The sequence below is a fragment of the Geotrypetes seraphini genome, chromosome 3 (genome assembly GCF_902459505.1).
Source record: "Geotrypetes seraphini chromosome 3, aGeoSer1.1, whole genome shotgun sequence".
NCBI lineage: Eukaryota > Metazoa > Chordata > Amphibia > Gymnophiona > Dermophiidae > Geotrypetes > Geotrypetes seraphini.
Window position 1 is genome coordinate 156,637,401 of NC_047086.1, and position 14,712 is coordinate 156,652,112.

General features: G+C 39.6%; 1 protein-coding gene across 9 annotated transcripts in view; it reads left to right on the top strand.

Moving 5' to 3' along the window:
* REPS1 (RALBP1 associated Eps domain containing 1) overlaps positions 1-14,712 on the top strand; it is a 234,711-nt gene that overhangs the window by 197,257 nt on the left and 22,742 nt on the right. For 5 of the 9 annotated variants that reach the window (XM_033938633.1, XM_033938629.1, XM_033938630.1 and 2 more), the window contains one exon: positions 12,801-12,906. The exons of the other annotated variants lie outside the window; for them this stretch is intronic. In XM_033938633.1, coding sequence (XP_033794524.1) covers positions 12,801-12,906 — 106 coding nt within the window. The remainder of the gene's footprint in view (positions 1-12,800; positions 12,907-14,712) is intronic. 9 annotated transcript variants of the gene reach the window in all.

Sequence of the window (14,712 nt, forward strand, 5' to 3'; positions counted from 1 at the left end):
GGATTATGCTGCTTATGCAGCTAATGGACTTATGATCTCCATGCTTCCATTACATCAGACTTGTTGAAACGGAGTTTACGCTTGGGTGCCAGTTTGCTGATATCTGCAGTAGAAAGGGAACGTTACTACAATAACATAACATATATATATATATATATATATATATATATATATATAACTTTATTCTTCTATACCGCCATAATCAAATGACTTCTTGGCGGTTTCCAAGGAAGAAGACTGAGCAATCAGCAAATTACAAATAGTTAAAGTACAACAAGTTTCTTAAATATACTCAATATCAGATTATCATGACTACAGTATCCACATTTTAAGAAATAAATTTATCAAACAGTGCTGACTTAATTTGTTATCGAAATACACCATAAGACAGCTTAGCTCCACTAATGCAATTGCCCAACCAGGACTGCTGCTTACTTGCTTGAAATGCAAGAGTCCTATCCAAATAGATCTTATATCTGCAGCCAATAATTTTTGGATAAGCAAATAAATTGCTATTCCTAGTTGTCCTCATTGGGTTATACAACACAAAGTGAAATAAAAGGTAAGTTGGGGCTAATCCCCAAATCAATTTAAAACAAATGCAGGAAAATTTGAATAGTACTCGTGCTTTCACCGGTAGCCAATGCATCCGTTGGTAATAGGGACTGATATGTTCATTTTTCTTCAACCCAAATAACAGTCGGACAGCCGTATTTTGTACTATTCTCAATTTTCTCCTAATTTTCTTTGGGGCTCCCAAATAAGCAACATTGCAGTAATCCAATATGGATAGTATTAATGCCTGTACTAGTAACCTGAAAGATAGATGATCAAAATATTTTTTAATGGTCTTTAGCTTCCAAAGTGCAAAAAAGCACTTCTTTACCACTGAGTTTGTGTTGAGAGCTTTTTTTGCACCTAATTGGGCATTCCGGGTGCACTTAATACCAACAGATACTTGTCCTAAATGTTTGGCTCCTCATGCCACATTAGGTCACATGTTCTGGACTTGCCCCTCCATATTGACCTTCTGGCGTCTGCTCATCCAGTGGATTGGCCGTCTCTGGAACTGTACCTGAACTTTACACCCTAGCTCTCTCTTCACTTTAACTTTTTTCATGGTTCCATTGCACTCAGGTTGCACTGCCTTTACCCACAAAGCTAGTTATGTGGGTATTAAAACAATCCTACAATGTTGGTTGACACTGCTTGCACCCACCTTAGCCCATTGGCGGATTTTGATGATTCAGTTGGCTGGAATGGATCGTCAGGCTGTTGGATACTTGGACTCTAGAAAGGGGAATTTATACATAAACTGTTGGCTACCTTTTTGCACAACCTTGACACACAGGAGACGTAGTCACTTACTGAACTGAATATGATTTCTTTCTTGTTTTGGTTTGACAACTGTTGTTCTGGGGGGGGTTCTCTGCCAATGTTGACATATTTATATTGCTTATTGTTCTACTATTGGCTGAAAAGTAATAATGATTGAATATAAAAAAGAGATGATTGAAATGAAGTGATATGAGAGAGGATGAGAATAAGACATTTTTTGTGGGGATGAGACAGAAAGAAGGGATCTATCTAGATCAGGCGTGTCAAAGTCTCTCCTTGAGAGCTGCAATCCAGTTGGGTTTTCAGGATCTCCCCAATGAATATGCATGAGATCTATTTGCATGCACTGCTTTCATTTTATGCTAACAGATCTCATGCATATTCATTGGGGAAATCCTGAAAACCCGACTGGATTGCGGCCCTCGAGAAGGGAGTTTGACACCCCTGATCTAGGTGTTTGGGACCTGGGTTGACCACTGTTGGAAACAGGATACTGGGCTTGATGGACCTTTGGTCTTTCCTAGTATGGCAATTCTTTTGTTCTTAAGGTAAGGGTTTAGGAATAAAAAGAGCCAGAAAGCATTTTGATGGAGGAGTAAACTAGTAAAAGAGATGAAAAGCTAAGAGGAGGCAAGTACTGGGATGAGGAAGATCAAGTGAAATGTAAAAGGATAGAAGAGAAGAAAGGGTGAATGAATAGAAACTAAAACTGTAAGAGAGATTAGATTGAGAGAAATGGAGGGAAATGAAATAAAAGATCAATGCTAAGAAGGGGTAAGGTAGGAAGTGATTCAGACAGAAGAGAATACTAAAATGATGGAAGGATTTGAAAAAGAAGTCTAGAGAAGATTGACGAGGAACAGCTGGATAAATTACAGCTATACTCACTCGAGGAACACAGAGAGTAGGGTGACATGATCGAGACATAGGCCGCATCGAGGTGGAAGAAGATATCTTCTTTATCAAGGGTCCCGCGGCAACAAGGGGGCATCCGTGGAAAATCAGGGGCGGGAAACTGCACAGGTACACCAGGGAATTATTTTTCACTGAAAGGGTGGTTGATCGCTGGAATAGTCTTCCACTTCAGGTTATTGAGGCCTGCATCGTGCCTGATTTTAAGGTCAAATGGGATAGACACGTGGGATCTATTCACAGCGAAAGGTAGGGGAGGGTCTATGGGGTGGGCAGACTAGATGGGTCGCGGCCCTTATCTGCCGTCTATTTCTATGTTTCTATGACAGGGAGATGAAAGAGGGCAGTACAAGTAGAAAATAATAATTTTGTGTTTTCCATGTAATTGTTATATGTAACAGACTTCCTGAGTAAACAATGCTGTAGAACCAGTTCAAAATAATTAAATTGCGCTGGCTAATCAGATTTTTTTTTTTCTGGTGCAAGACATATCCACCAGCCATGAGGCTTTTGTTTTGGACTCAAAAAATATTTTTTAATGATAAAAGATGTGCTTTTCAGTGTAGTTTGAAAATAGATAGCTATGTTTTCCACTGAGATAGTCCTCAGGGCCCCTATCAACCCAATACTAGCAATACAAGGAACAAATGACCTAGGTTCACCCACCAATGTTAACTTTCTCTCCCTTCTTCCCACCGACAGATGAAAGTAATGTTTTGTATTGTTTGATTGAAATAAATATATAGACAGGCTACATATCAGCCCCCTAATTCTTCCAAATAGTCCTCAGTTCTTAATTCTATCTCAGGGGAGATCAAAGAAAGATCTCACACAAGTGTGGTTAAAATAGTCAAAGCTTTGAGGAGAATTTGACTGCTTACTAAAGTTAGTAAGTCCACAGTCAAAAGTCTCATCATATTACCTGAGACTGGTCTTTTTATTGGAAATAATGAAAGAAATTAATTCATTATTAAACATACGTAGTTGGTACATCGTCCAATTACAATCCATCTACAAATTCTATTAGTTTCCATTGAAATCACCTGGTTTGCTATTAATTTTACTTCCTTAGCAACAATGACTTAACTCAACACATGCTATTTGTCACCTCTGTCAGCAATAGTAGGAAGTGGACAACATGCTTTCGAAGGTCATGATGACCTCAGATATGTTCTCTTCTGTTGCAAATATCTCGTCGAAAAATTCACATGATTTTCTATAAGTACTAACTCATCTATTTGCCCTAATGGAAGAAAAATATGTTTTTATAAACAGATGTGTTTTTCTCTAAACCTTCTAAACAACTACTGGAAGAAAAATATGTTTTTATAAACAACTGTGTTAGTGTGACTTTTAGCTCATTTTCGGGAGCCTGTTATGGTTCCAACATCTTGTTCCAGACATTAAACCAAAATATTTTGTTCTATGAAGGAAAAATATGTACTCTGCGAGCTGCTGTTTATACTTGGCTGTGTGTGAAGGATTTCTATTATTTAGATACTGTATTTTTTGCTCTATAAGACGTATTTTCCCCCCCCAAAAATGGGTGGAAATAAGGGTGCGAATGGAACAAATACCCCCACCCCTGGGGTACCTTTTTGTAATCCAGCACTTCCACCGGCAGCCTTCCACACTCCCACAGTGCTGAGCGTGTAGGAGGTCCACCTCCCCCCCACCCCCCATTCTGTTTGGTTGCTCGGAGGTTAGCAAAACTGCGATTGAGCCAGATCGTAATCTTTTCATTCAGAACAGCCCCTGTCTTGGCAGCCAGCTCCACTAGCCCGCCCGCCGGTGGAGCCGTTTCCACGTCAAGCTCCTCGGCCTCAGACGCCTGCCACGACTCTCGGCTCTTCGCCCAAGCCTTTCTCTTCCAGGTGGCCCCCGCCATTCAGTCCTTGTCCGCTGCCTCCCCTGCGCATGCATGACTGACCCTGATGCTCTTGGGAGACAACACTGGTGAGCAACAGCAGTGACCGAGTGAGACCCGGGCAGAAGTGGTGCGCCACCGCTCCGGGATTTCGCCTAGCACATGCTGCTCAGAGAGGGGGATGGCTGGACGATGAGGGTGGTGGGCATACAGCGGGATAGCGCACGGGCTGCTGAACTGCGGCTCCCCCAGCCTGCTCCTTCCTTCCGTGCTAGATAGAAGAGAAGGGGAAAGATGTTGGAGACCCAGGACAGAGTCATACTGAACTATGAGGGAGTTGAGGGTTGGGAAGCAACAATGCAATACTGTATACTAATCCTGGGGGGGAGGGGGAAGAAGGGACAGGGAGACATAAGAGATGGCGGGCATGGAAGAAGAAGGGATAGAGACACAGAGGGGCAATACTGATCACAGGGGAGAGGGAGGGACAGGGAGAAAGAGGATGAAATGCAGGACAGGACAAGACACACACACACACAGAAGGAAAATGCTGAATATGAGAGGGCAGATGTAGAAACAGGATGAAGGAAAGGAACAGGATATAGAAGGGAGATGTTTGTTACACAGGACAGATAAGGCTGCAGGAGGAAGATTGTGGACATGGAGAGAGAAGACATGTGAGATGGACAGAAGTTACTAAAAAGACAAGAAAAAATAGCGCTTTGGCAGCTGCTTTCATGGAGTGTCTGTTGTGTTTATTTATGGTCATTTACCCTAAATCAGTTGTTACATAGTAATCACATGGCCCACAATATCTTACTGAATGTGTATCCCCCTATATTGCGCTCCAGAAGCCGGCTATACCATCGAGAAGAGTTAATAATAATAACTTTATTTTTCTATACCGCTATAGTCAGACGACTTCTAGGCAGTTCACATCGAAGAAGGCTGGTCATTCAGCGAATTACAAATGCATGAGGGGAAAGTTACAGAAGAAAAAAGGGTTGTAAGGGGAGGGAATGTAAGAGGGGTTGTTAAGGGAGGGAAAGTGAGAGGGGTGGGAATTGCCTGAGAGATTGCTTCGGGATAGCATAGTAAGCGTAGATTGGTCTGTTTAGGTGATGAATTTGATTGATTTTCGGAATGCGTTGTAGGTCTGTCTAGTTTTGTTTATGTAATTTCCCAGCCAGGATTGTTGTCTGTTAGCTTTGAACATGAAGGTTTTATCAAGGAAGGATTTGTATTTGCAGCCAGTGATTTTAGGATAGGCAAAGATATTTTTGTTTCTGGTTGTTCATGTGGGCTTATGCAGAGTGAAATGTGTTTGCAGGTAGGAAGGTGCTAGGCCCAAGATTTGTTTGAAGCAGATGCATGCAAATTTGAACTGTATTCGCGCTTCCATTGTAGTATGGGCTAATGTGGTCTTGTTTTCTCAGTCCGAAGATTAAACGAACTGCAGTGTTTTGTACTAATCTCAGTTTCTTTATTGTTTTTTGTGTGATACCCAGGTAGACGATGTTGCAGTAGTCCAGGGTGGATAGGATCAGTGATTGCACCAGTAACCTGAAGGATGTTGTTTCAAAGTATTTTTTAATAATCCTTAGCTTCCATAGTGTATAAAAGCATTTCTTCACCGTTAAGTTTGTGTGGTCAGCCATGGTCAAGTGCATATCTAGTGTGATACCCAGAATTTTTATGGTTTTGGAAATCGGATATTCATGATCGTTTATCTTTAATGATATTCTCTTTATTTTGTCATTGGGGCTTGCCAAGAAGACTTTTGTTTTCTCTGTGTTTACTTTCAGTTTGAAGTTGGTAGTCCATTTTTCGATTTCTATCATTGGGTGTGAAAGGTTGTCTATAATTTCAGGTGAGGTGTCATTTAAGGGGATTAGGATGGAGATGTCATCTGCGTATATGTAGTGTTTTAAGTTTAATTTTTGTAGTCGGTGACCTAAGGATGCTATGTAGATTTTGAATAATGTAGGTGATAGAGGGGAGCCTTGGGGTACCCCTGACGGATTTTTCCATGGGTTGGAGTGATTTCCATTGCTGACTACACGGTAGGATCTGTTTGTTAGGAATTCTTGAAACCATTTCTGTACCTTTCCCGAGATTCCCATTACATCAAGGCACAGTAGCATGATTTTGTGGTCTACTAGGTTGAACGCACTGCTAAGGTCTAATTGCAGAATCAGTGCGCTTTTGCTTTTGCTTTTGCTTTTGCTTTTGCCTTTGCCTTTGCCTTTGCCGAAGAGATCATAGAGGTGGTTTAGTATGGAGGCTATGACCGTTTCTGTGCTATATCCTTTCCTGAAATCTGATTGATGTTCGCTGAGGATGTTAAATTTGTCTAGGTAGTTTACTAGTTGAAGGTTGACCAATCCTTCCTGTAGTTTTGTGAAGAGGGGAATGCTTGCTATGGGTCTGTAGTTGGATGTCAGTGCTGTAGAGGTTTTCTGATCTTTGGGGATTGGTGTAATCAGTATATGACCCATGTCTTTGTTTAGTGTTCCGTTTGTAAGGGCCATTGTTAGCCAAGTGAATAGTTCCATTTTGAATTCTGGTGGGGCAGTTGCCATGATTTTGGGGGGACATTCGTCAAGTAGGCAGTTTGATTTGTTGTATTTGTTGAATAAATTTAGGAACTGATGCCAATTTGGGAATTTGAAGTGGTCCCAGATCATGTCTGCTCTGGTATTCTGGTCGTGGGGTTCGAGATAGTGGAGGATATCGTTTGTGGGTGAGGGTAGAGTTGCTCTTAGTTCTGTGATTTTGTTTTTAGAAAAGTTGGCTAGGGCTTGGGCTGATGGGGTGCTCTCATTGTCCTTTTTCATGATTCTTGTTGTGTCTGTTAGTGTTTTTACTAGTTTGAACAATTCTTTGCTGTTTATTTTTTCTGTACCTATTTTTTGTGCGTAGTGTTTTGTGCGTTTTTCTCTGATCAAATTTTTGTATGTTTTCATTTTTTGTTTCCAGGTTGTCTTATCTGTTTCTTTGTTCATTTTTTTCCAGATTCTCTCCAGCTTTCTTAGTTCCTGTTTATTGGTTAGTAATTCTGAGTCAAACCATTCATTTGGTGATCTATCTTTCTTTTTGTATGGAGCTATTTGGTCTAAGAGTTCTTTACTGAACTTCTTCCATCTTGTAGGGAATTTCTGTATTTCATTGGTTGTAGGGCGAAGCTCTTAGAAGGCCCAGAATTCAGTTGGGTTTATAGTACTACGGCTGGTTATTGTTTTTGTGTTTTTTCTTTTGTGTTTCGGCTGGGAATTCTGTTTTTGCCAGTGTAAGTGGAAATTACCAATATAGTGGTCCGACCAGACCCTGTATGATATTGTATTTTGGGTTTTAGGATTTCTTTTTGAGAGAAGTGTCGGGAATAGAGAAGTTGAGTGACATTAGGAAGTTGGTAATTTCAGTTACTTCTGGCTTTCCCTTTTGTTCTAAGTGAATGTTTATGTCCCCTAGTAGTAAATTGTTCAGGCCTTTTAGGGTGTCAACAGTTAGTAATTCAAAGAATTCTTCTCTGGCGCTTGACCACTTTTTGGGCGGGATATAGAATAGAGTTGAGTATTAGTGATTTTGCAAGTTAGTATTTCTAGGTTTTCTGAAGTTTTGGAATCTGTCTTGGTGTAGTCTTAAGGTTGCAAACTGTGAGGATGGGGATAGGGTTACCAGATTTGTCTGGGTTTTGAAAAGCTTCCCACTAGGAGCGATGTCGATACAGCACTGGACCTGCCACTAGGTCTGCCTGCCCTGTACCCTGTCCCGGCCTACCACTAGACCACCAGAGAGGAGGACAGGGTGTACAGAGCCGGACAGGTAGAGGGGACAGGGTGCAGAGCCTGACAGAGAGAATTTGGTTCAGAATGTTTTATTTCTTGTTTTCCTCCTCTAAATCTAGGGTGCGTGTTATGGAGCGAAAAATACGATATATCTTTCATATAATATTGGTGTCTTTAAAAGGTTTAACTAAAATTGTATCTAATACATATTGGTTATAGCCCCCCTTATATTCCACTGCAGGTAATTTTTTCTAATTATTAATTAAACGGGAACATGCCTCAGATTATGGAGTATTTTACCCATTCTGGGGTTTCTTCAAAGAGGAATACGATTCTTTTCTCTTACTCCTGCTTACATCACCGTTTAGAAACCATCCTCCCTACCATAGCTAAAACCATTAATTTATTCTTTATTTCTTAAACTATTTTATCTCCTTATTTAAACATTAATTATTCTTCATTCTCTAATTAATCTAATTGAAATAAATAAATCCTAAAAACCTTTGCTATTCATTAATACTTCATGTTTGAAAAATTTCATTAAGACACCTCACAGTTCATTTCAACACTCAAACCGACAGAAAAAAATTGTGCTAGTTTTTTAAAGTACACTGGTGCTTCAAAGTGCTTTATAAAAAGTGCTTTTGTGCTATAAATTACTTTAATGCATTTCAGAGTTTAAGATACTTAGCTTGTGCTCTTTTAGAAACCAAGGCCGTTGCTTAATACTTTCAATTTCTGATGTGGTCTGCGTTTCGCGGGATAGAGTTACATCCCCGCTGCGTCAGGGAAAAGACTCTAGCAACGCTTCTCTGGGCTAACAGCACGCCACTGCCAGTTCTGAGCAAATAAAGAATAAATTAATGGTTTTAGTTATTGTAGGGAGGATGGGTTCAAACCGGTGATGTACGCAGGAGTAAGAGAAAAGAATTGTCTTTCTCTTTGAAGAAACCCCAGAATAGGAAAAATACTCCATAATCTGAGGATTGTTCCCATTTAAATAATAATTAGAAAAAATTACCCGCAGTATCATTTTGATCTATATCAGTGGTTTTTTATATTATATTTAATTTAATTAATAAATAACCATTAAAGGTTCTCTTTAGTCCCTCCCCATCAGCATCTATATGCTTTCTATGCTGTCTTCAGTGTTCTGTGTGAAATCATATGGCTTTATAATTTTACAGGACCTACTAGCCCGGTGTATTAAAACACACAAGGTAAAAAGTGCTGTTATTCCAGGACAAACAGCTAGCATATTCTCACATGTGGGAGACATCATCCACATAGCCTGGTACGGACAGTACAAAAGTGTACTGTCACTTTAAACTTTTCAAAGTCTCGAGATTGCACGTACCATGCATGCATCGGTTCCATCCTGTCTGAGGTCAGCTCGCAAAACCATCAGTTCTCATTTTTTTGTGAAGCTGAGAAGCTGTGTTTTTTGGGAGTTCTTCCCAAAGCAAGTCAAACTACTATTTTCTGCCTTCCCATTTATATTTTTCTTCATTTTTCTTTCAATTAATATTTTCTTTTTTGTTCCCATTTAAAATTTTTTATTTTTTCTAAGGTCTGGTTTTTTGGGGCCTTCGGACCCTCTTGCACCTGCTTCAGGCCAGATGCATAGAGCCATTTTCAGGTTAACATCTGCTCGACCTCCCTGGACCATTGCATTGGCAGTTTTTTCGTCGATGTCATGGGACCTCGACATAATCCTCACACAGCTGATGAAAGCTCCTTTTGAGCCGCTTGATGCTTTCCACCTGAAGTTTCTGACCTAGAAGGTTTTATTTCGGTGGTAGTAATTTCAGCACACAGAGGCCCATACACACAAAACTCACCATGCATTTAACAGTTGTCACTAAACCAGTTGTAACAGGTTTAGCAACGAAGTATTGCACCTATTGATGCACAAAACAGTAAATCACGGTCTTTTCCGTGGTTTGTAGCACCCTCCTATAATCATATGTAAATACTTTATAATGTGCTCATCAATATTAAAATGAGCACTTCTATCAATGACATGATGCACAAAATGAAGCCCCATGTTTTAATGCTCCAAATTCTGACAGGTCTGGAGGTGCCAGCAGCGTAAAAAAAAAAAGTTCTGAACACCAGCTGCTTTTTTGGGGGGCATAGATGTGCATGTCACACACAATATCTGTCCCCATTAAAAATTTTTAAAAACATGCCTGGATTCCCCCCTCCCCCCAAAAAAACCAACCTATCCCATCGGTATTTATACTACACAACCTACCAACCCAAGCCTATTACCTACTTCTGCACTGTTCAATAACTGACCAATTCCTATCCCCCTGTAGAACTGTATCATGTTCTGTTTGCAATGCACTAATTTGTATGTCAATAATATCAAATTGTAAGTTGCCTTGAATCTGTTTTGAACATAGTGCTACTCAGAAATCCCAGATTAGATCATTTTTAATAATGTTTTCCCTTGAATAGTCTGCCTAAATTCTCCTCTTCTCTCTCAGGAATAAAGCTCAATGATATACCTCCCTTTTTTTTCTCATGATCCAGCAACATATCCTCCTCTATTCACTTTTTTCCATACTTTTTTCTTGTCATACCATTGTGCAAAATTTTCCAACCACTTTGTTTGCTGTAAACCTTGTTTTCACAAAAGCGTATTTCTTCTTAGGCAACAGACTCGAAGGGTAGAAAGCCAGTTGGCATAAGTTATATACTCCACTTCTCTTACTAAGTTTAAAAACATCAGTAGATAACTATAATTATGAATTACAGTGCATGCATATTCTGTACTTGAGATATGGTCATTTGAACAGTTTTTGAGGTCCCATCCATTTGGAGCACTACTTTGCTATGTACTGCTATGTACCTACAAGTTCTAGACTGGTCTGGTGGAGGGTTCTATGGAAGGAGAAATAAGGTCTTGGCTGCTAATTTTCTTTCCTTTTAGTCCCACCAGATCAGTTTAGATTATCTCTCTAGAATCTCAAAAGGTACACCTTTTCACATTCTGGGCTGAACAGACTAATTGGGTCATTAACTTAGGAGGGTATTATTAAAGTACACTTCTCCCTCCATATTCGTGGTTTCAGCACTCGCGGTTTCATTAATTTGTGTAAAGTACCTGTACTGTACCAATGAAAAAGTTTAGCACTTACCAGCATTCACTCAAAAAATCGCTGCTTCCATGCTTTTACCCACAAAATCGCTGCTTCCAATCTTTTGCCCTCAAAATCGCTGCTTCCCAGCGTTCACAGAGAAAAAATGCTGCTTCCCAGCATGCACCGAGAAAAACACTGCTTCCTAGCATGCATGGAGAAAATCGCTGCTTGCCTGCTATCAGCCTGAAAATTGCTGCTGTCTTCACCGATATTGCCTCCTTCAGGAACAGATTATTTGCAGTTTCAATAGTAAAAATGCTGGCTGTTAACAAAAAAACGTGAAGCAGCGGCAATTCTTATGTTCTTATTTAATTTATCTAAGAAGTTATTGTCATTTCTACGTACCTAAAAAAAAAAAAAATCCAAATAGCACCAAAAGGTTCTACAAAGGAAATGAAGCAGCAAAACAACAAAAAGATTGTTGAACAGAAGATCGGATGTACCAGTTTGTAGTTTACTAAGCATCCAAATAACTTAAAAACAATAATCTTAAAAACAATCCACAAGGAGTGTATACAGTCACAAGTGACCCACAGGATAGAAACCAAATAATGCATACAATAAAAATGACCCAACTCGGACCATGTTTCAGCAAAATAAAAATGCCTTCCTCAGGAGTTTTATAGGGTTCTTGGCTGTCTTAAATATAAAAACATAAGTCACAAGAAATCCAAGTAGTTAAGAGACTACAATCAAGCAATACATCTCATAAGACTACAATATAGGCTGATGTCATATCTACGTTGTAGTCTTGTGAGGTTGCAGCCTCTTAACTTCTTTATTATTTTTGTGACATTTATGTTTTTATATTTAAGACAACCAAGGACCCTATAAAACTCCTGAGGAAGACATTTTTATTTTGCTGAAACATGGCCCCAGTTGGATCATTTTTATTGTATACATTATTTGGTTTCTCTCCTTTGTGTCACGTGTGACTGTATACACCCTTTGTGGATTTTTTTTTTATGATTGTTTTTAAGTTATTTGGATGCTTACTAAATTACAAATTGGTACATCCAGTCTTCTGTGCCACAATCTTTTTGTTGTTTTGTTATTTCTACTTATTACCCAATATATACAGAAATCTATTCATGTGTCCTAGCATCCTCATCAGTAAAACTGTGATGTGTTGGAATCAGATGACAGGAGACTTTATTTAGAGCACCCAAATATTTTCCCTTTATTTATGTCCACTGCCATTTTAGTTTGGTCCAGTCAGATGTCACCAGTGTCTAATGACCATGGACCAGGGATGTGAAAGTTGCATGTGCAGCATTCCCAGTCCTGGTCAATCCATGACATTGAAGACCTGAACCAGAAATAAAAAATGAACTCAGGTCTCTCTACTCAAAGGAATAGAAAAGATAGAATCCAGCTCTCTGCTTTGACTTAAACACAGATGAGGATTTGAATGCTGTCTGAATGGTTGTTTTTAATGGTGTTCCTTTCTTATTTATTTATGTTTAATTTATGTATACTGCCGTGACCTGTATGTCAAATTGAGCAGTATATCAAGCATTCAATAAACAAACAATAGTATACAAAAATGGCAGACCTTGGCATAATATTGTACCTGTTTCTAAACCAGGCTGTCATTTTCTTGTGTATGCTGAAAAAAATGGTTCAACTGCAACCGTAAGCTCTGAACTGAAAACTTGAATAGTGTGTTAAAAGACTAGAGAATTTCATGTTTAAGTATAGCAGTGTCTAGAATGAAAATGAGTTTTTAAAATCTTGTATCCACAGATCAGTGGGAAAAGACAAGAAAGCTATTCAGGCATCAATCAGACGCAATAAGGAAACCAATACAGTTTTGGCCAGGTTAAATAGTGAATTACAACAACAATTAAAGGTAACAACCCATTAAAAAAACTGTTTCCTACTGATGAGAATTGAAACTATAGGTGTGACAAATATGTTTCAGTAATATAAGCCATTTTTACTTTCATTTGCTATAGAGTAAAAATGAAACATTAAGCTTAGGATGTTTCTTTGTCATCACATTAATTATTTTGTGTGGTGAGATTTTTTTAAATAGGAAAAAATAGATGCCTAAAATGTAAGCAATTGTACCTTAGAAGCTTAGAAACATGACAGCAGATAAATGCCAAATGGACCATCCAGTCTGCCCATCCACAGTATCCACTATCTCCTCCTCTCCCTAAGAAATCCCATGTGCCTGCATCACGTTTTCTTGAATTCATCAGTCTTTTGTCTCCACCACCTCCACTGGGAGACTATTCCACCAGATAACAAGGTAGAAAAATTAATTTTATTTTCTGTTTATTGATTAGTTAGTTTTTGTAATGTAGATTACTACTACTACTTATTATTTATATAATGCTGAAAGGCATTCATTTTTACATTTATAGATGGTCCCTGCTCAGAAGAGCTTACAATCTAACTTGGGCAGACAGAAATGACATATAGGATTGGGAATGCAGAACCCAAGGTGATAGGTGTTAGGAGTTGAAAGCATTCTCAAAGAGGTGGGCTTTTAATTGGGCCTTAAACACTGCCAGAGACAGAGCCCACCATAGGGATTTAGGCAGCTTGTTCCAAGTATATGGTGCGGCAAGGCAGAGGGACAGAGTCTGGAGTTGGCGGTTGATAGGAAGGCACAAATAGGAGGGACTTACCAGCTGAGGGGATCAGAGGGGGAAATAAGTGAAGAGAGATAGTGAGGGGCAGCTGAGTGAGGGCATTTGTAGGTCAATAAAAGAAGCTTGAATTGTATTCGGAAACAAATGGGAAGCCAATGAAGTGACTTTAGGAGAGAGGTAACATGAGTAAAGCGACTCATCCGGAATGAGTCGTGCAGCTGAATTCTGGATGGATTGGAGGGGAGCGAGATGGCTAAGCGGAAGGCCTGAGAGTAGTGAGTTGTAGTAGTCTATGCGCAAGGTGATGAGGTCGTGGATATGTGTTTGGTAGCGTGCTCAGAGATGAAGAGTCTAATTTTGGTAGTAATTTAGAGGAAGAAGTGGCAGGTTTTAGTGATATGAGAGCAGGTGGGCAAACCAGCAGGGGTATCTCAACAGAAAATAAAACTTTTAAAACCTGTCATGTGATTCAAGGAATGGAGGAGGGGAGGCTGTTGAGAGCAGGTAGGCAAAGCCAGCAGGGGTGTCTCAACAGAAAATAAAACTTTTAAAACATTAGATGGAAGAGTCCCCACCCCACCAGACTTGATGTAAAGACAGAATTAATATTAGACCTGCCTGGGGCTGCCTGCGAAAAAAGCGTTATTAGTTGGCCTTCAATCTCCAAAATAGCAGTGGTAAATCTCCAGATTTTGGATGGGCTACCACTTAGAATGTCTGGAGTTCATTACCAGCCTTCAGAGAAGACATTCTCCATAGTAGTAGCTCAGAAAACTGCTATTATCCATTTTCATTCATTTGGAGGGGGGGGGGCCATTAGACTACCAGGGTAACCAGCCTTTCCATACTGCCTCAGACATAGAAACATGATGGCAGATAAAGGCCAAATGTCCCATCCAGTCTGCCCATCCACAGTAACCATTATCTCTTCCTCTCTCTAAAAGAAATCAGATGCCTATCCCAAGCTTTCTTGAATTTAGACACAGTCTCTGTCTCCTCTTCTGGCACCTCTTCTGGCAGACTGTTACACACATCTACTACTCTTTCTGTAAAAA